This window comes from Trichosurus vulpecula, chromosome 7 (assembly GCF_011100635.1).
Source record: "Trichosurus vulpecula isolate mTriVul1 chromosome 7, mTriVul1.pri, whole genome shotgun sequence".
Lineage (NCBI taxonomy): Eukaryota > Metazoa > Chordata > Mammalia > Diprotodontia > Phalangeridae > Trichosurus > Trichosurus vulpecula.
Window position 1 is genome coordinate 262672235 of NC_050579.1, and position 21217 is coordinate 262693451.

Consider the following 21217-nt stretch of genomic DNA (forward strand, 5'->3'; position numbering starts at 1 on the left):
CTTCCAACTTCCCGGCTCCTCCTCCGTCTCCCCCCCCCCCCCCCACACTTAGTTCCCAACTCTACTTTCCTCATGAATTATTCAGTAATCAGCGGGCTCCAATCCGGGCAGTCCTGCCCCTTCTCTCCCTGGGGGCCCTGCCCAGCCAGTCCGCTCCTCCCTTGGTCGTCAGTCCCTCCTCTCTCCCTCCCTCCCCAACCGAGGCGCTGGCCCGGGCCCCAGTACCAGTCCCAGCCCCTGCCCCGGTTCAGGCCCCATCTTACTGCTTGCTCCCCTCCCTCTCTTTCTCCCTCCTTCGCTGGCGGGAGCGGACTCTGGGGGCCCAGTGGGAGCAAAGTGATTGGAAAGAAGGGGTAGGGAGACCTAGTTGCACCCCGATTCTGCCAGGAGAGGCCCCTGGGCGGGATCCTGAGAATCCGGAGAAATCCCCCAACTCCAGCCCTACCTCTCTGACTGTACCCCAACTTAAGAGAATCGTATGGTCTCCACACTTTTTAGATTAAACTACTCAGAGAGAAGGATAGACTATACCCACACCCTGGGAGAAGCAAAAACACTTGGAGCTCTAATCTGGGGCGTCTTCTGGATTCTTGCGCTCCCCCCGTATGGTGGAGTACTGAAAGGACTGCGAGCAAAGAAAGCGGTGCGGGGGGCAAGAATTGTGCTCCTAATCAGAGGGTTTCAGACCTGGGGGGGCTTGCGCCCCCCAAACTCGGATCTATTTGGGAACCAGGTGGCGCCATGGAGTTTCGAGCGCTGCTCTGCTGGGCGTCCCTGGCTTCTGCGTTAGAAGGTGGGTGAGTTTGGGGAAACTTTCCTATCCCAATTCCCAGAGGCTTTAAGTTTGGCCCAGGAGATAAAGGGTTGATTCTCTCCTCACTCCTTCCCCGGCCTTTCTGCCTCCGGGCCGGGGAAAAGGATTGGGATTGGAGGTTGTGGATGGGGGGTGGGGGTAGGAAGGGAAGGGGGGAGGTAGGCTGCCCAGCAGGGAAGTGGATTTTTCTTTTGTTTGCAAAGAAGAGGGAGTTGAATCCCTTGTCCTGGGACGTTTCCCTACCTCGGCTCCTCATACTCTTCTCCCAGGCTTCAAAATTTCCTCCCAAGCTCTTTTATTTCTCCCCCCACTACCTTCCCCCAATAGCTTAAACTTTTCCCCAAACTCTTCCCTTCTATCTCTCCTAAGCTTACTGTATGTACCCCCAAACTAATATAGTCCTTCCTCCCAAATGCTGACCCCTCTTCAAATAAGACAATTGCAAATGAATTTACACCTTACCTCCACTACTATCATTATCCTATAATGCCTTCAATAACTCTTCCTCGACTGAGGAGCAACCCCCTCCCCCCAAACCATATGGGTCTGCTCCCCAATACCTAGGCCCCAGAACTTCAGCTCTCTTCACACTCTTCTTCTATGCCTAGGCCCCAAAGCATTCCAAAACTTCAGCTCTATCCACATTCACACCCCTTAAGATGTCTGCAGTTTACCTCTCAAATGAAGGGATTTGACTGGAATTCTTCCCCTATACTGATACCTTTCTCAGAGTTATGTTCCATGTCACCAAAGAGTACTCACCAATCAGTCTTTGGCACCCAAAAACCTACTCTAGACGCTACACCAGTCCCCATCTCAAACCCAAGAAACTCTTGCTAACTAACCCTGCTGCCCAGGCACCAGCTCCTGGTTATCCTGTAAGCATTTTTTTCTCTTTCTTCAAATATGTTTGTCTTTCAGGCTCTTTCCCACCCTCCATTCTTTTGGAGGGGGAGGCAAGAACCCTGCAAATCCCCTTCCTATTGCCTTGATCGCATTCAATAAGCCCCCCCCCTTGACTGCCTGGAATCAAAGGGGGTCTCTGGGGAGTGGGCCATGGAGGAGGTAAAGGGGAAGAATCAAAGGCATTTGGAAAATCCTGATTTCTCTTAGAGCTGAGCAACACAGAGCACTGGGCCATGGATCAAAGAGAAGTGGAGGCCAAAAAGCGTGTGAGGAGGGAAGATAAACTCTCTGGGCTAGAAAAGGCTGGGAAATAGGATGGAAAAGGAAAAGGCTTGTGGGGAAATCAGGGGAAAGAGAGAGAAAGGGGGAGAGGGAAAGTGAGCAGAGAAGAAAAAAGGGATTGAGGAACTAAAAGAAAGAAACAGAAGAAAAAAGGAATGTAGTCATCAGATGGTAGATGGAAAAGATGAACAACACTATGAGGGGAATAGAACTGAACATTGAGAGAGAGGAGTGAGGCATAGAAACAGAGAATGGGAGAGAAAGAGTAATGAAGAGGGAGACAGAAATGACAGATCCAAGAGAGGCTGAGGCATAGACAGAGACTCTGTTAGAGATTAGCTACACAGAAAGAGATAGAGAAAATTACTGACAGAGATGATGTATAAATTAGAGACAGGAAAAACTCTTTCTGAGGGGAACAATGGAGGGAGGAGACCTCTACCTTCCTCCAATCCACTTCCCAGAACCTGTCCCGGGCTTTCTCTAATATTCCAACCACCCCTGGAGGGTTGCTAGGCGGCTTTGCCTTAGGATGGCTGGGCTCCCAAGTGACTCAGAGCCAGAGAGAGAAATCCTTTTCCTCGGTAGGAGAAGAGAGTTGAGTGAAAGGGAAGAGGCTATCTCTTTTCATCTTTTCTGTCTCTCCTTCAGGCCCTGTCCTCCTTCCTGGATTCAGGTGGCTTGCCCCTCAAACCAACTAACCATCCTCTGTACCCTGTAGTCTCTTCCCAGGGCCCTAGGAGGCATTTTGCCCCAACTAGCCGAGTAATTCAAAGGGAATTTCCCTCCCCTACCTTTTCTCCTTCACCTCCCCAGCCTAGGGCTCTGCAGTTTCTATTAATCTCCTCCTTCCGCCAGCCCCGCCTCCATCTCCCCTCCTAGCTGTAGAAGCAAAGCCAGGTGTGTGTGTGTGTGGGGAGGGGTGGGGGGCTTTCCTCATCTCCTCCCCTTTTCCTTCCCATAACCAGATCCAGATGTGAGGCCCCAATAGGGGGGCCAGGGCATGAAACCCAAGCGTCTAGGCCCCACTTGGAAAATGAGAGTTGATCCTGATGGGGAAAGGGACTTTTTCGGGGGTGGGGTGGGGTGTAGGTCCCAGTGGGGGAGCAGTAACTGAAAAGGATGAACTACTGTCCAAAGGATGGAATGTCTTGGGAGGGGAGTAGGAGCTGAGGAGAGAGAAGTGGAGGCTGTGAAAGTGGAACCTGGATGCTGAGAGAAGAGGGAGGTGCATGTTTCCTTTTCACTAGTTCTTTGCCCTACAAGGGAGGGTTCAAAGTCTTATGGGTCAGTGAATCAATTTGGTTTAACTAAATTCAACAAACATTCGTTAAGCATCTTGTGCTAGACACTGGCAATATGTTTAAAAGGGTTTTGGTTTTTTTTTGTTTTTTTTGACAACAGACCTTGCTCAGTCTCCCAGAGATTTCTTTTTACTGGTGAGATTGGGTGAAGGGTGCTTGATGGTCTTTGTTGAACAACTTCCTGTTGCTTTCTAGACTTAAAGGCTCTCTTCCATGATCCACCAATGTAGGGAAGAAGGCCAGGATCTTGGGGATCCCTCAGGGGGTGAACCTGGCATTTGCCAGCTGTTAGGGGTGGAGTTGGCAGCCAAAGAGAGAAAAGAAAACCAGAGGCGGGGGGGGGGGGGGGAACAGGATTGACTCCCATCCCCACCTCTGGAACTTCATTTCCTTTGCTAATAAAATCCCACTAAGTCAGAACTGTGAGGTTTCATGTCCCTCAGAACCTTTACCCCCACAGATCAGAGGTAAGTGGATCCATCTTTCCTGTCCTCCAGATTCACTGACCTTGATTTTGCCTTTCTATCTTCCCTAGAGACCCTTCTGAACACAAAGCTGGAGACGGCAGATCTGAAATGGGTTACTTATCCTCAGGTGGATGGACAGGTAAGAGCCAGGGCCAAGGATGTGGAAGGAGATGGGAAAAGGAGATCCTAATCATAGGTGCCCTTTTCTCTTCTCCCTCTGTGCTCCTTTGAGCATGATCTCATCCGCTCATGTGAATTCATTTACCCTCTCTCTATGCAAATGATTCTCAGATCGGTCCCGCCCTAACCTCCTTCCTGACTGACCATCCACTTTCACACCTCCAACTGCCTATTGGACATCTCACATTAGGTGTTCTGTAGATACGTCCAGCTCAAGACGTCCAAAATCAAACCTGGTCACTGAGGCTCCCAAGCTGAGATGTCATCCTCAGCTCCTCACTCTCTCCCACCTTGCCCCTCCCGCTCCCCAGTTCTACTCTGTTCCCAAGTCTCATTGATTCTATCTTCCTAGCATTTCTTATCTATATCCCTTTCCACTCACATAGCTGCCACCTTGGTACAGGCCCTCATCACCTCACACCTGAACTATTTCAATAGCTTTTTGGTTGATTTTCCTGCATTGTGTTTCCCTACTCTAGTCCATCCTCCACCCAGCTGTCAAATTGAAGAAGGAAGGAAGGAAGGAAAGGAGGGAGGAAGGGAGGGAGGGAGGAAGGAAGAAAGGAAATAAGCATTTATTAGGCACCTACTATGTGCTAAGCATTTATTAGGCACTCACTATGTGCTAAGCATTTATTAGGCACCCACTATGTGCTAAGCACTGTGCTAAATGCTTTACAATTATTCTTCTCATTTGATTTTCACAACAACCTTGGGAGGTAGATGTTGTTGTTATACCTCCTTTACAGTTGAGGAAACCAAAGCAAACCAGGAGATTGAGTGATTTGCCCAGGCTCACACAACTAGAAAGTGTCTAAGTTCACGGCTAAACTCAGATCTTCCTGACTCCAGACCTGGCATTCTATCCGCCATGCTGCTAGATGCCTAAAGTACAGGTCTAATCATGTCACCTATTTAGTCAACTCCAATGGCTCCCTACGACTTTTAGGATCAAATATAAAATCCTCTGTTTGCCTTTTAACACCCTTAATAACCTGCCCCCTTTCTATCTTTCCAGTCTTCTGGCACCTTATGCCTCCCTTCCATGTACTCTATGATCCAGTGACACAGGCCTCCTTGCTGTTCCTCACACAAGACACTCCATCTCCTGACTCTGGGATTTTTACTGGCTGTCCCCATCCTTGGAATGCTCTCCCTCCTCACCTCTGCCTCCTGGCTTCCCTGGCTTTCTTCAAGTCTCAGCTAAAATCCCACCTTCAGGATGCCTTTCCGGAGTCCCTCTTAATGGTAGTGCCTTCCTTCTGATATTATCTCCAGTTTATCCTGAATATATCTTGTTTGTACATAGACATTTTCATGTTGTCTCTCCCATCAGACTATGAGTTCCTTGAGATCAGAGACCATTTTTTGCCTTTCTTTTTGTCCCTAAAGCTTAGCACAGTGCTTGGTCCACAGAAGGCACTCAATAAACACTTCTTGATTTGACTTTGTATCAGTAATTAAGGTGGGACTTTTTTTACTGTTTTCTCTTTTGGAGCACTGATACAGACTTGAAGAAGGGGTCGTGGGGTGGAGGGTGGGGAAATAAAACTTACAGGATAAGGATACATCCTACTCCCTTAACCCTTTAAGCATCCCTCTCCTGAGCTTTTCTACCATTAGTCTTCCTGTTCTAATCTTTTGGTTATCAGATGCTCACATATCTCTTCTCTGTCAACTTTCACTTTCTCTTGTTCAGTCTTCCTTACTCTGTCTTTAAAGGCTGACCCAGCCTCCCCTGAAATTGCAACTGTTGAGCCTTGGCCTTCTAACCTCTTATACGTGAACCTTTGATCTCAGCTTCTGCTACCATCTTCCCAGGCATAGACCTTTGACCCAGATTCCCTACCAGGTGGTCTGAGGAGAGGCCTAACTCTTCCTCTTTGCAACTTCTGTTCCCTTCCCTTTCCCACATTCCCATTGCCTCTACTCATAGTGTCTCTTCTCTGAATAGTGGGAAGAGTTGAGCGGGCTGGATGAAGAGCAGCATAGTGTTCGGACGTATGAAATATGTGCAGTGCAGCGGCCCCCAGGGCAGCCCCACTGGCTTCGAACAGGTTGGGTGCCCCGGAAAGGGGCAAGAACTGTTTATGCCACCTTACGGTTTACCATGCTGGAATGCCTATCCCTGCCCCGGGCTGGGCGTGCTTGCAAGGAGACTTTCACCGTTTTCTACTATGAGAGTGATGCTGACACCGCTACTGCCCTCTCACCTTCTTGGATGGAGAACCCCTATATCAAGGTATCTAGACCCTGAAGTATTGAATACATACAGGTTGGGAGTGAGCTGGCAAGTAGGAAATGGGGGAGAGGGAGGAGATTATATGAAATTAACAGATGTTACATTTCTAAATAGAGCTTTATTTAGGGGAAAACTAGGGGACTAGGAAAACAGGGTGCCTTGGTCTTAGGAGGGGAACAAAGATGGGTGGGAGGGGCTGAGATGAAGCTAGAGTCTAGAAGGGTGCGGGAGAAAAACACTGGAGAATGGAGAGGCCGGACATGGACTCCAGAAGATGAATGGGGTCCTAGGGAGAAATCAGAGAAGAACTGGGGCATTGGCAATAGTATACATGGATCCTGGGAAACAGTTACAGATATAAACATTGCCTCCCCTACACACCTGAACAGGTGGACACAGTTGCAGCAGAGCACCTCACTCGGAAGCGTCCAGGGATTGAGGCAACTGGGAAGGCGAATGTGAAGACCCTGAGACTAGGCCCTCTCACCAAGGCTGGTTTCTACCTGGCCTTTCAAGACCAGGGTGCCTGCATGGCCCTGTTATCCCTCCACCTCTTCTATAAGAAATGTCCCCAGCTGACTGTCAACCTGACACACTTCCCTGAGACTGTGCCTCATGAACTAGTGGTGCCTGTAGCTGGGAGCTGTGTGGCAGATGCTGTCCCAGCCTCCGGCCCTGGTCCTAGCCTCTACTGCCGGGAAGATGGCCAGTGGGCAGAGCAACCAGTCACTGGCTGTATGTGTGCCGCAGGACATGAAGCAGCTGAAGACAACACCAAGTGCCGGGGTGAGGATTGCTCCTATATATTGCCCACCCTCAACCTCTGACCACCACTTCTCTTTTATCCATAGGCAGGCAAATGTTGTGTAGTAAGAAGAGAACTGGACCTGAGTTTTGAGTCTCGACTATGCTATTTATTAGCTATGGGATCCTGGGGAAGTTAGTTCCCTGTCTTTAACATTAATGGGTTAGAACTTGTGATTTCTGAAGTCCCTGCAGGCTCTAATCTAGGATTCTGTGACTCCCAGAATTCTTTCCTCTTAGTTCCTACAGCTCTTCTGTTTCTGTATCGAGTGGTCCCTCCTCTCTTAGGTTTTCTAGCCTTTCTTTTCAGGAAGTATCCCATGAGGACTGCCCTCTCAATTGGAGCAAATGGAATCCAGCAAATTCCCCTTCTTTTGGGACTTTCATTGTTTCCACCCCTCATGGATTCATCCACCATAATCTCTCCTAATAATACAATAATAATCCATTTACGTAGCATGCTGAGGTTCACGAAACACCTGCATATTCTCTCGATTGATCTTCAGCACAGCCCTCCAGGCAGGTGCCATTGTTACCCTCATTTTATAGACAAGGAAGCTGAGACTCAGTGAATAATGGCCCAGGGTCATACAACTACTGAAAGTCTAAGGCCAGATTCAAAATTCATGACTCGAAGTCACCTCCAATATTCCTCTAATCTTCCCCCTCTCAACTTTAGCCTCTTCCTCAAGCCTCAACCATGTTCTTTTTTTTTCTTTTTTTAAAATTTTTTTAGATTTTTAATTTTTAGTTAAGAACACTCAGTTCCACAAGTTTTTGACTTCCAAATTTTCTTCCCTTCTCTCCCCTCCCCCTCCCCCCAAGATGGCATGGAATCCTATATATCTTCTACATATACCTTCTCATTAAACTTATTTACACTGTAGTCAAGTTGTAAAGAAGAATTACCTCAACCACGTTCTTACATCCTTTTCCCTGCCTCTGAGAATTTTAACCTAAGCACTAAGAATTTCATCTGGTCTTGAGCAGGCTTGGGGTCAGGGCACAAAAACCTCATGGATCTGACTTATTCAGTATGATTTCTGACTCCTTTTCTTCCTTTTTTTTTGTTTTTTTCTGTATGTTTTCTCTTTGTAGTAGAATGCCTTTTCACCTGTCTTTCTGGGTTCCTGACCCCTCTCCCTTCTCTACTATTGGCTAGTATTCATGAAACTTTGGGATCAGGTAAACTGTATTGGGGAGCAGAAAATGGTTTTGGTGATTAGTCACTTCTCTTCCACAGCCTGTATGCAGGGAGCCTTCAAGCATCTTGCAGGAGAGAGGTCATGCCAGCAATGCCCTGCTAATAGCCAGTCCAGCTCCTTTGGCTCAACCATTTGCCAGTGCCGCATTGGCTACTTTCGTGCCCCCAAAGACCCCTTGGAAGCTCCTTGTACCAGTAAGTAACTGGGGCCCAGAAATCTGATGATGCCTTGCATTGTGATCATGTGCGTGTGCGTGTGCGTGTGCATGTGCGTGTGTGTGTGTGGTGTGTGTGTCTGTGTGTCTGTATGTCTTTGTGTGTGTAGGGAGGTTATTAAGCTAGGTGATCTCAAACAGATCTCTTCAGGATTCAAGCATCGTGTCCCTTAGGTGTAAAAAAATTGAGCAACGCACACCACCTATAGTTCCATTCAGTTCAACTCAACTAATATTTATTAAGCACTTACTATTTAAGGTTTTGTGCTTCATAAGAAAGCAGGCCGACTTTTTTTCTCCGTCTGTCTGTCTGATGGGATTATTTTGGTTTCTTTTTTTAGTGTATGTGTATTTTTCTCTCTGTCTCTCTGTGAGTTGTCTATTTATTTGTCCCGCTGACTATTATCTTTTGTCTTTGCCTCTGTCGTCCCTTCTCTGTGTCTGTCCTCCCCATGTTCTTCAGCACCACCCTCAGCCCCACGAAGTGTAGTGGCCCGTCTCAACGGCTCATCTCTTCGCCTGGACTGGAGTGCTCCACTTGAATCAGGAGGTCGAGGTGACCTGACTTATGCCGTTCGTTGCCATGAATGCCATCCACGGGGTTCTTGTGTACCATGTGGAAGAGATCTTACCTTTGATCCTGGTCCTGAAAACTTGGCTGAACCCTGGGTAGGGGTTCAAGGGCTTCGACCTGACTTTACCTATGCCTTTGAGGTCATGGCCATCAATGGGGTATCCTTTGTGGCCCTTGGGCCCATTCCAGTGGAAGCAGTCAATGTCACCACAGATCGAGAGGGTAAGATTGGGGAGTTAGGGAATAGGGATAAATAAGAAGTGTGGTGGAGCATGAAAAGCCCAGGAGGAATGTGGGAAACTAGCAATGGAAGACTGATGAGACAAATGGACTGAGGAGATGGGGTACCAGAAAAGTCTAGTTGTGTTGAGGCTACAAGGGAGAAAAGGAGAGCAAAGGCACTCAAGATTGTAGGTCTGCAGAAGAGCTCAAGATTGGCTTGGGGCTGGAAGACCTAAAAGAGAGGTGGTAACACTAGGCAGAGCTGAGGAAAGAGATTATAGGAACAATGGGGAGTTGGAAGAGATTGGGAAGGGCAAGGAAAGCACTTGGCTGATTTGGGGCAAGTTTAGAGTGAGGAAGGGCCTCAACTTGCCTGACCTGTCTCTCTCCAGTACCACCTCCTGTATCGGATATCCAGGTGACAGGAGCATCCCCCAGCAGCTTAAGTCTGACTTGGTCCATTCCCCATCCATCCAATGGGGCTGTGCTAGATTATGAAGTCAAGTACCATGAGAAGGTGAGAATTACTCAGATACCTTGAGATGGGGCAGAGGGCCCCAGGGTCAAAGCCCTGTGTTTTAAAGACAGAGTCAGTCATCACTGGCTGAGTACCTTTTGTGCAGTAAGGAAGAGGTGTTGGGTTCTATACCCAACATGAACTCCGCACCCTCCTTGAGACACAGAAGACACAAATCATCAAAATAGGTTGTTCAATTCAGCATAAACAGTAAAAAATACTTAGAGGATGCTACCAATGGAGGGGATGAGAGTTAGTGGGGAGAGGGTTAGAAGCTGAAGCAAAGGGTTAAACAAAGAACCTGAAATCCTAACTCACAGCCACTCTTTCTCTCCCTCACTGAGGATAGGGTGTGGAAGGACCAAGTGGGGTACGCTTCCTAAAAACATCAGAAAACCAAGCAGAGCTACAAGGGCTGAAAAGGGGGACCAGTTACCTTGTTCAAGTTCGGGCACGCTCTGAGGCTGGCTATGGGCCCTTTGGTCGTGAGCATGACAGCCAAACCAAACTGGATGGTAAGAGATTTATAGTGGGATGAGAACAGAGTGGGAAGAGGGTCTTCTGGGCTCTTGAATATTATCTCTGTGGTGGGTCTCTCCCTGATCATTTGTATGACCACTTCCCCCTGACAGCCACCCTTCCTTCTCACCCACCTCCATCTTCGTTTTCCATCTTAGATTTCTTGCTCTGTTTTTGTTCTCAGTCTCTGTTTCCTTAACCACTATCCTTCTCTAATTCAGTGTTGGGGAGGGGGAAGGAGGAAGAGAAAGGTCAATAAGCCAAATATTCCTTCATACCCCTCTCCCAAGGGTCCTGCCCATTCTGACTCCCCAAACTTGTTCTTTCTGAAAACAGAGAACGAGAACTGGAGGGATCAGCTGGCACTGATCTCGGGCACAGCAGTCGTGGGGGTTATTCTGATCCTAGTGGTCATTGTCATCGCAGTCCTCTGCCTCAGGTGAGAACCAGTCGTTCCCATCCTCCGTGCCCTGAAACAATCACTTGTCCCCTGGATCCAGGGGGCATTTCTAGTGAGTGGGAAAGACAACGTGGATTTTTTATGCAGTTGCTTTGATCCCCCTTCCTCCGCCCATGGGAAACTGAGATAAGCCTGAGTCTTGATCCCTCTGCTTCTCTCCACTGACTACAGGAAACAGAGCAGCGGGAGAGATGCTGAATATTCTGACAAGCATGGACAGTATCTCATCGGGCATGGTGTGTGCATGGTATAACTAGATACCTGAGTTCTGGGCCCTGGCTTGGGAAGGAGACTGGGGTTTTGGGAGGAAAGGGGTAGTGAGAGTGAAGAGAAGATATCTGGAGTCCTGGAGGCATTATGGGAAAGGACTTAGAGTCACATTCAAATTTTGCCTCTACTATTTACTACCTGTTCATCCCCAGGCAAGTCAGTTATATACTTTCTGGGCCTCGTTTTCAATAGGGGTTGAACTAGCTCATTTCTTCCAGCTCTAAAGCCTATAATTCTGTCATACCCTTACCAGAGTACTTGAGGGAAACAGTTGAGTAAGTATGATTTACTGATGGCTTCCCACACTACTCCCCAGGCACAAAAGTCTATATTGACCCCTTCACTTATGAAGACCCCAATGAGGCTGTGAGAGAATTTGCGAAGGAGATCGATGTATCCTATGTCAAGATTGAGGAAGTGATTGGAGCAGGTAAGAAAGACAAAAGTTTGGGGCACAGGGTCCTTGGGTACTTGTTCATGGAGTGGGAATATAGGGGAGGGATTGCTGTGTTGTGGCTGGATGCTCAGGCCTCTGAGATTGAAGATAAGAACTGGAGCTAGAGAAAGCAAAGGGTTATGTGTAGGAAGGTGAGGCCCTCAGTAGTGAGGAAAGTGAGACACCTTGTTTTCTTTTCCTCAGGAGAATTTGGAGAGGTGTGTCGGGGACGGCTGAAAACCCCAGGAAAGAAGGAAAGCTATGTGGCTATCAAGACCCTAAAAGGCGGCTATACGGAGAGGCAGAGAAGGGAATTCTTGAGTGAGGCCTCCATTATGGGCCAGTTTGAACATCCCAATATCATCCGACTAGAGGGTGTGGTCACCAATAGTGTACCTGTCATGATCCTAACCGAATTCATGGAAAATGGGGCACTGGATTCCTTCCTTCGGGTAAGTCCTGCTTCCTTGCCCTCGTAGCTTCCAGGGGTTATACCCTCCCAATCCCCATGACTTTTCTCCTGAACCAGAATAGGATGTTTCTTTGTGTGTCTTCCCACAGCCCTCCCGTCTCATTCCCTTAAGATCATGAGACCTTAGATCTATAGCTGTAAAGGACCTTAGAGATCCTCTAGTTCAACCTGCTCATTTTACAGATGAAAGAATACTTGCCCAAAGTCACAAAGTCACATAGCTAGTAAGTAGCAGAGCCAGATCTAACTTCCTTTTTTTTCCCCCTGCAGTAGTTTCCTGCACTTTCCCTTATTCTTTTAGCAAAGATCAAGGAAGACTTATTATATGTGTTTATCCCAGAGCTCATACCATCATCACCTTGCTACATATATCAGTTAAGTTTCTCTCCAGAGACAGTAAGCGGTACCTTTGTACTTCAGAGACGAAAAGGGAATAAGAATTTATTAAACTCCTACTATGTGCCAGAAGCTGTGCTAAGTGCCTTGCAGATATTATCACGTTTGAAAGACATCTCATGTATTCTTGCCCCACTCCCACCCCACACCTCCAGCTGCAGGGGACTATTGTGACTCTGTTCTTGCCTCCTGGCTGAACTGCACAAGAACAACAACAAGATGTGTTGTTAAGTAACTGGTTAGTTTAGAAGCCAATAGTCCTATTTCTGAGGTCAAGGTCAGGACTCGAGTCCCTTGTTTGTCCTATTTCCTGGTCACAAACTATATCCTACTCCCTGTTAACTACCCTCAGGTAGTAGCACTATACTATGTAACTAGTAACTGTGCTCACGTAGGCCACATGTGTCCTTCTAGGTCCTTGGGTGTGGCCTTTTGACCAAGTTCAAGTTTTACAGAACACATCCTTTTATTAAGGGGATTTGTTCTGTGAAGTTTGGATTGAGTCAAAGGAGCACACTTGAGGACCTATAGGGCCACATGTGACCTTGAGGGCCACAGGTTCCCCACCCCTGGCCCAAACCAATTTTAATGTTGGTTGCAAAATAGCCTGAGCTGTAGCATGGTTGGATCCATGCAAATCCATCAGCACAAAGGAAAAAAACTTGATGGGCCGGTAGTATACAGGGTGTCCCCAAAAGTCTTAGTGTAGTTTTAAGCTTTATTAGCTTGTTAGACTATTAATGAAGCTTATTGATAAAACTTGTTAAGCTTAAAACTGCAACATGACACCCTATATATAAAGAGGAGTCTATTAAAGGCACTATTAAATAAATAATTAAATAATAACAATAAATATATTAATTATAATATATATAATTTATTATACATTCATTATTAATTTTATTATTTTATTATATATAATTATATATTTATATAGAATTAATTATATGTACATATAATTAAATGTAATAAATAAAGAGCAGTCTAGCAGATACATTTATTGAGTATCTGTTGGGTACAGAATATGTACTAAGAATATGTGCTGAGAAAAGATAGAAAAGAAATAGAAAACATGGTCTCTGTCAGAGCCTAAAGAGACAGGATACACACACTTAGAGGATCTAGAACCAGATTATCCAGTCCAGCCCTTCTTGGATGAGGAAACCGAAGCTCAAAGAGATTTAGTGACCAGCCCAAGGTTAGTAAGCAGTAGGGCTGGAATTCAAACCCAGGTCCTTCAACTTCAAATCTAGGGCACTCCCCTGTTCTCACACTGGTAGAATTGTGCAAGTCTGGAACCAAGCAACCAAGTCTAGGTTGAAAGGAAATCAGAGTAAGAGAGGGATCCGCTGGGATCATCTGGGGAGAGATTCCTCAGTGAGGTGGATTCTGAGGTGGGTCCCAAAGGAAGTTGAGAGGAACATTCCAAGAGGGACTAATGGGTGTCTTGTCAAGTCCTCCTGCCTTCTCTGATCCACCACTCCCTTGTCTTATTTCTCGCTCTCCCAATATCTACCTTCCACTTGTCAGCTTAATGATGGACAGTTCACAGCCATTCAGCTGGTGGGCATGCTTCGGGGTATTGCCTCAGGTATGCGATACTTGGCAGAGATGAGTTATGTGCATCGAGACCTAGCTGCCCGAAACATTCTGGTCAACAGCAACTTGGTCTGCAAAGTTTCTGACTTCGGTCTCTCCCGTTTCCTGGAAGAGAACTCTTCTGACCCCACCTACACCAGCTCCCTGGTAGGTGGAAGAGTCGAGGGAGGTGGGATGCCTGGGTATTTGAGGCAAGAGGGGGAGGGAATGAGGAACAGGAAAAAGACATGGGGCCAGAGACTGAGGGATTTGATGTTTAGGTTCAGGGGAAGGACTAGTTGCTATGAGACACCTGGGAAGATGGAAAACAGATCCCTTAGGTCTTTTAATGAAGGAACATGGGCTGCTTGTGTGGGTGTGTTTGGGGTTTGGTGGTTAGAACTGGAGTTAGGGAGCAGGTAACCTTGATGATAGGTAACAATTCACAATATTATAATGTTTTTTTTAATTTTTGTTTTTTGGAGGGGGGCAGTCAGGGCAATTGGGGTTAAGTGACTCGCCCAAGGTCACACAGCTAGTAAGTGTGTCAAGTGTCTGAGAATGGATTTGAACTCAGGTCCTCCTGACTCCAGGGCCAGGGCTCTACTCACTGCACCACCTAGGTGCCCCCGTCTTATAATGTTTTAAAAGGTTACAGAACAATCTCCTCACAACAACCCTGTAAGGTAATGAGTGTATTAGTACCCCATTTTTACAGATAAGAAAACTGAGGCTCAGAGAAGTGTCGCACGTATGTGTGCCAGAGCCTGAATTTTAACCAAGGTCTCCAGGCTCAAGCTCAGTTTTTTCTCCCAAACTCTTCCACGCTGCCCCTCTAATCAGAAGCCTGGAACTGAAGTTGAATGTCCCAAGCCAGGGTTAGGTAGTAAGAGCTGGGGTTGGAGTCATCCTCTCACATTGCCCTTCTCATCCTTTTGTTCAGGGTGGCAAGATCCCCATCCGTTGGACAGCCCCTGAGGCCATTGCCTTCCGGAAATTCACATCAGCCAGCGATGCATGGAGCTATGGGATTGTGATGTGGGAGGTCATGTCATTTGGGGAACGTCCATATTGGGACATGAGCAACCAGGATGTAAGTCTCTGTCCTCAAGAGATATCTTACTTGCCCTAAAATACATTATACAGAATTCTCCTGGAGATTTTCCATGTGGTCTTTCCCTTCGCCCTACAGCCAGCCATCCACCATTATTAAGCTGGGAGGGAAGGGAATTTTCCGAGTCCTCTCCACTGAAAAGAAGCGGGGTGGGTAGTAAGACATCTTTGGTGTTAGGGATAGGATTGAATCTTCAGAGGTTCATAGGAGGTAGAGCTGAAAGAGACCTTAGCAATTGTATCATCCAACCCTCTCATTTTACAAATGAGTAAACTGAGCCCCAGAGAAGTTAAGTTACTTGCCTAAAGTCATAAAAGTAGTAACAGAACCAGAATTGAAACCCAAGGATTGAACTGCGTGGCTCCAAATGCAGCGCTCTTTCCTTTAGGGAAGCAGAGCCTGGAGCACAGGGTAAGAAAGGCTTTCTATCTAGACCATAGTTCAAAGGCCATAGGAGGCATTTGAAGGGTTTCTCTCCATGCCTATTCCCATCCTAAACACAGTACACACAGGTTGGTCACACACGGCCGATCTGATCGCCATCCCTGAATCTGCTCCAACAAATCTTCATTCAAAATGTCCACCGCTCACCAGACCTCGCTGCTTCCTGACCATCTTTTGCCCTCCTGCCTCTCAGGTCATCAACGCCATTGAGCAGGACTACCGGCTCCCCCCGCCCTCAGACTGTCCCACCTCCCTGCACCAGCTCATGCTGGACTGCTGGCAGAAGGACCGAAATGCACGACCTCGGTTCCCCCAGGTGGTCAGCGCCCTTGACAAGCTGATCCGTAACCCCGCCAGCCTCAAAATTGTGGCCCGGGAGAATGGAGGGTGAGAACTCTGTTCTATTGTTCTACCATTCGATACTCTGCATGACTACTAGAGAATCTCCCTCCTCCAGAAAGATGCTTTGCTGACGTCGTATGGGACCATTCTCTGTCTGCTTCCCACGAACTGGCCATTCGGCAGTGTTGCATCGTGTTATCCTCTGCCCCTTCCCTTTCCTTGCTCCCAGTGCTAATAATGCTCAGCCTTCCATACCTCTTCTTTGCCCCCCAGGGCCTCCCATCCTCTCCTGGATCAGCGGTTGCCTCATTTCTCAGCCTTTGGCTCGGTGGGCGAGTGGCTTCGGGCAATCAAGATGGGTCGATATGAAGAGAGCTTTGCAGCTGCTGGGTTTGGCTCCTTCGAGCTGGTCAGTCAGATCTCGGCAGAGTGAGTTGTGGCCTGTGTGGGGAAGCAACAGCTATGGGAGGCCTGAGGGAATGGAGGCTTTGGGGAACCAGAAGAGTGTCAGAGGACTTGGGTAGAGCTCTTTGGGATCGACCTGTATGTATAGGTCAGAAGTATTAGCTGTCCTTTCTTGGGTAGAAATAATCGCTTTAACAGCATCCCCCTAAGAACAGCCAGACAATAGCATCAATAAAATCGAGCACGTTGATCGTTCCAGCAACCCTGTGATTTAAAAAAAAGAGATTCCAAAAACCTTAAAATCTAAACTTCTCAGGATCATGGAGAAAATAACCTTAAGTGATTAATGACTGTCCACCTGCTATTGCCTCCTTTCTATCTCAAGCTTTTTTTGGTTCCATTTAAATTTCTCTCCTGAATGTACATTCTCCTTTCTCCTGGCTCCATCTTTCTTCCTCTGTGTCCCCCTTTTCTCCTGTTTCTCACCCTGTTTTCCTGTGTCCCTGGTGGATGGTGAGGGCATTCAAACCCAGAACATTCAAAGAATGTTAGGGAGGTGTAGTGTTAAGAAGAGGAGACTTGTGGTGAGAGAGGTGGTGTGAGAGCAGCCTCCAAGTGTTTGAAGGGCTGTCATGTAAAAGAGGATCTAGTTCAACTTGTTCTGCCTGGTCCCGGGAGGCAAGATTAGGATAAAAGGATGGAAGTTTCCGGGAGGGGCAGACTTGGAAGAACTTCCCAACAATTGGGGCTTTCCTTGGTGGAATGGGAGGTAGTGAGTCTGCCGACGCTAGAGAAGTCCTATGACCATTTACCAGAATTGTGAAGGGGGTTCGTGTTTGGAGAAAGATTGGACAAGATGACCTGTGAAGTCCTCCTGTGCCCTTGGCACCCAGTGTGTGTGCTGCTCCCTTTCTCTTTGCTCCCCGTCTCTCTCTTCCCTTCCCCATTCCTTCTCCACAGTCTCTCTTCAGGTTAGGTCGCAGGCTAGCTTGTAGCTCCAGCCCTCTTCCTCTTACAACAGATTGTCAGAGAGGTCACCTCAGTACTGGAGGAGCTGGGACGAGAACCCTAACTCTGCCTTGCTCTTCTCTCCCCATATCTCTCTTCTCTCCTCTCTGGTTCTCTCATTTTCTGTCTTGTCTTCAGGTCTCCCCTTCTGTCCCCAGGAGAGTCAGGCAGATCCATCCTCTGCTGGTCGTTGGTTTTCCCTTTGTTAGTGAGCCGGCCAGTCAGTGCGGATTCCAGGTGAAAATCCCAGCTCACCCGCTCTTTGACAAGTCCCTTCAGCATTCTGGGCCTCAGTTTCCTCATTTGTAAAATGAGGAGTTTGCACTGGATTATTATCTGGTGTTTGCTCATGCGGTGCTTCTACCCATGCCACTTTCTGAGGACCGCCTCGGAGATTGGATGTGTCTTTAACCCCACCTTCTCCTCGCTGGAATCAGGAAGAGCCGAGTTCAAATCCAGCCTCAGATATTTACTAGCCGTGTGGCCCTGGACAAGTCATTTAACTTCCGTCTGCCTCAGTTTCCTCATCTGTGAAATGGGGATAATAACAGCTAGAACCTCCTTCCCAGGGTTGGCACTGGGCACAGCACCTGGCACACAGTAGGAAGTTAATAAATGCTCGTTTCCTTTCTTCCATCCTTCTTCCCAGGCCAGTCTGTTTGGATGCTTCCGGGCCAAGAAAAAGTATAGATGTAGTGAGAGGCTGGGAGTCTTAAAGAAGGATGCTGACAGATTGGAAAATTCTAGAGAGGGCAGGCGGGAGAGTGCGGGGTCTCAAGATGGCGTCAGGCGGGAGAGTGCGGGGTCTCAAGATGGCGTCAGGCGGGATCGTGCGGGGTCTCAAGATGGTGTCAGGCGGGATCGTGCGGGGTCTCAAGATGGCATCAGGCGGGAGAGTGCGGGGTCTCAAGATGGCGTCACATAAGGATTTGTCGAAGGAGCAGGGGTTGTTGAGCCTGGAAGAAAATAAGGGAGACATCCTCAAGTATTTGAAGTTCTGTCACATGGAAAAGGAATCAGGCTTGTTTTGCTTGGCCCGATAGGACCAGACTAGGAGCAATGATTGGAAGTTAGATAAATAAATACAAAGTTCCTCCCTCGCTCAGCCTGCAGTTGAAACTCCTATCAATCAGTGCAAATTACTGGTAACTCTACAGGTTAGAGTAGGTGTTCTTCGTTTTTTTTAACTGTTTTGATAACTGTATTTCAATATAATTGGTTTTCTTCATAATCCTTTGTATTTTGTCTTATGCATTGAGGCAAATAAAATGAAACTGAAGCAAAAAAAAAGTTGGATAAATAGATTTCAACTTAATTCAAGGACAAACTTTCTAATAATTAGAGTTGCCTCAGGGTGGAAAGGCCTGCCCTTAAGGGAGAGTGGGCAAATTAGAGGTCCTCAGACAGAGGCCAGGAAGCCATATGTTGCTCTCATGGAGAAGGGATTCCTTTACACATAAAGGTTAGATAAACCCTGAAGTCCTTTTAACCTGAGATCTTATGAGAAATTCCTAGAGAGGTTAGAATAAGGATTTCTGAGAGAGAATGTCTATAATGAGCTAATGACTTCTACCTCTCCTTTGCATAGAGATCTACTCCGGATTGGCGTCACTCTGGCTGGACACCAGAAGAAAATCCTGTCAAGCGTCCAACACATGAGATCACAGGCCAAGCCTGCAGCCCCAGGAGGGGCAGGAGCACCAGCCCCCCAATACTGATCCCCATTTCTTCTGCTGCTCCTCCCCAGGAACTCACATCCCTGGACCAATCCCGGGAACCCAGGATTCCTAACCTTTTCTTCCCCAGCAGAGTTGAGGTCCCACCATACTCCTTAACCCTGCTGGATTGCACTTTGAACTCATGGGGATGGAAGTTTGGAGAGACCGGATCGGGGGATTCAGTCACATGGGAGTGCTTGAGGAATGTTTGTGGAGCACATATCCCTTTTCCCAGGATCTCTCAGTCTTTCCTTCAGAACTGGTTATCACTTGAAGGAAAGGTAACAAAAGTTATCCAATCTCCAGTCTCCTAGCTCTTGCTCTTCAACCTGTGGTTGGGAGAGAGGGGTGAGCCAAGCTCCCTCTCAGGGTCCTTCTCATTGTTGAGTAGGACTCCTCAGGTGCTTCTCTCCCACCCCCAAGGGGCCATACCCGACACAGACCAAAGAGAGGACAGAGGGACAGTCCCATGATATCAGAAGTGGAATGCTGTCACAGGAGGCGGGAGTCAACTGTGAACATGTTGGTGTTGCATATGACATCATTTTCCTGGCTGTTTTGTTATCCTCCTAGAAGTGATATTGTCACCCCACTTCATTTTGTTTACCCTGTAAATGCCCCTACCCCACATCTGCTGCCTTCATATTGAAGGTTTTTTGTTTTGTTTCACCTTTCTGTTTCTTCCCAATTCTTGTTACAACCTAATGTCTCAGGGGACCTGCCCCCCTTGTTGTGCCTCTTTTTATGCCCAGACTGGGATAGACCACAGTGTACCTGCTTGATCTCTGGAACAGTACATTTGTCACAGCCCATCTTCCCAAGATGGGACATCCCACTCTGGCCCTGCCTTATAAAGGGATTGCCAGAAGAGGACAATGGGGAAGGGTTCAAGGGAAGGACCCTGGCTGACAGAAGTTCCTTGGAGGAGTTCTTAAATTATAAAAATGTTGAGGGTGTTGTTTTTTTGTATAAATAAAAGAAAACTAAGGAAATGGTGGACTCTGGGACTGACTTGGAATCACTGGATTCCAAGAGGATTAGGGTGGGGAAAGTGAATGAGAGTTGAATGGAAGAACAGGGAAGAATTAGACATGAGTCCTTGAAGTTACTGAGCCAGAGAAGAAAGAACAGGAGCCTCATTTGTGAGCGTTTGGGGATGGGGATCTGCTAGAGAAGTAGAACTCTTGGGTTCCCAGCCCCAGGGTATTTGGGTTTGTGCGAATGAGTCATTGGCAGCTGCTCCTAAAGGCTCCAGTTGTTGCTGCCAAGAGCCCTGGGCATCTCCGGGGTGGGGCTGTCTCTCCCTCCTCCCCAGGCTGTCCCTGTCCCAGCAGGAGTCCTGTGAGAGAAGAGGGGAGAAATGCAGGGCCTGGCAGTCCAATTTAGCAGACCCTGGAGGGGAGGGGAAAGGGGGGATGGGGGGGAACCAAGGCTAGAGCAGGGGGTCCAGGCAGCAGGGAAGACAGCTGTAGTCCAGATGTTGACAGCTGGGCTTTGGTGCAGAGGAAGGAGTAAAAGGGGTGAAATGAGAGGGGTGGAGTTTACAGTTATAAGAGAAGGGGGAAAGCTAAGGAGTGGGGGGGGGTGGTAGTAGAAGACCTTGATCCCTGCTCTATCTTTCCGAACTGTTCTTACCCTACCCCCTTGGGTTTAGAAGGACGGTTCTATTCAGGAGGAAACCTTGGCTGGTCCTCCTAGCCAATGATGAGGGGAAGAGGAAGCCTGGCTGGATGTTTCTTCTCTTTATCCCCCCCCTCGCCCCCCCCACAATTCAGCTCTGACAAGGGTGGGGGCCGTTCCCACTTTGGCATTTTCTCGATTTCTGTCACTGATATCTGACTTTGTTTCTCAATGTTTTCACCTGTTCTGTCGATCTACCTTTGTCTCTGTCTCTTTCACTCCTTTCTGTATCCAGAGCTACGTTGACATTTGGGAATGGATGCCGCTGATGAAGAAGGCCTTTGGGGCAGCGTGGGAAGGGGCAGGGCAGTGACTGAAGGTAAGTGAGCGGTTGGGTCCTACCGTCCTCTGCCATTTTTACATCAAGGATGCCCCCTTGTGGAATGTTAGAGTGACTCTACATGCCTTTCCCTCCCAGTCACCAGCAGGTATACTGACCGCCCCCCAATTTTCCTCTCCACATATACCCATTCATTCTTTTAACCCAGATATCTTTCTGCTACCCTTCCCACAGACCCATTTTCCCCTACAAAGATAAAATAACACTTGAGTCCCTGGTGAAAAATGAAAGTCACGGGTGGAGGAAAACACAAGATAGAGAAACTATGCACACATGGAAGCTGGGCCCAGTGAAAGACAAAATG

General features: G+C 47.7%; 1 protein-coding gene across 1 annotated transcript; it reads left to right on the forward strand.

Moving 5' to 3' along the window:
* The first annotated feature begins 237 nt into the window (after positions 1-237).
* EPHB4 (EPH receptor B4) lies at positions 238-19885 on the forward strand. Its single transcript, XM_036767552.1, has 17 exons — positions 238-793; positions 3842-3912; positions 5908-6195; positions 6585-6981; positions 8243-8398; positions 8882-9214; positions 9607-9731; positions 10081-10246; positions 10587-10689; positions 10882-10946; positions 11297-11410; positions 11621-11868; positions 13815-14030; positions 14806-14955; positions 15614-15807; positions 16036-16191; positions 18764-19885. The coding sequence occupies exons 1-17, from the start codon at positions 742-744 to the stop codon at positions 18891-18893; spliced, it is 2964 nt and encodes a 987-aa protein (XP_036623447.1). The 5' UTR covers positions 238-741; the 3' UTR covers positions 18894-19885.
* The last annotated feature ends 1332 nt before the right edge of the window (positions 19886-21217 follow it).

What these genes read in the sequence shown, in the direction of transcription:
- EPHB4 (XM_036767552.1), top strand. Translation starts at nt 742, where the DNA reads ATGGAGTTTCGAGCGCTGCTCTGCTGGGCGTCCCTGGCTTCTGCGTTA. An exon ending in CAGCCAAACCAAACTGGATG is followed by an intron (nt 10,247 to 10,586) that starts GTAAGAGATTTA and finishes TTCTGAAAACAG; the next exon opens with AGAACGAGAACTGGAGGGAT. An exon ending in CACTGGATTCCTTCCTTCGG is followed by an intron (nt 11,869 to 13,814) that starts GTAAGTCCTGCT and finishes TCCACTTGTCAG; the next exon opens with CTTAATGATGGACAGTTCAC.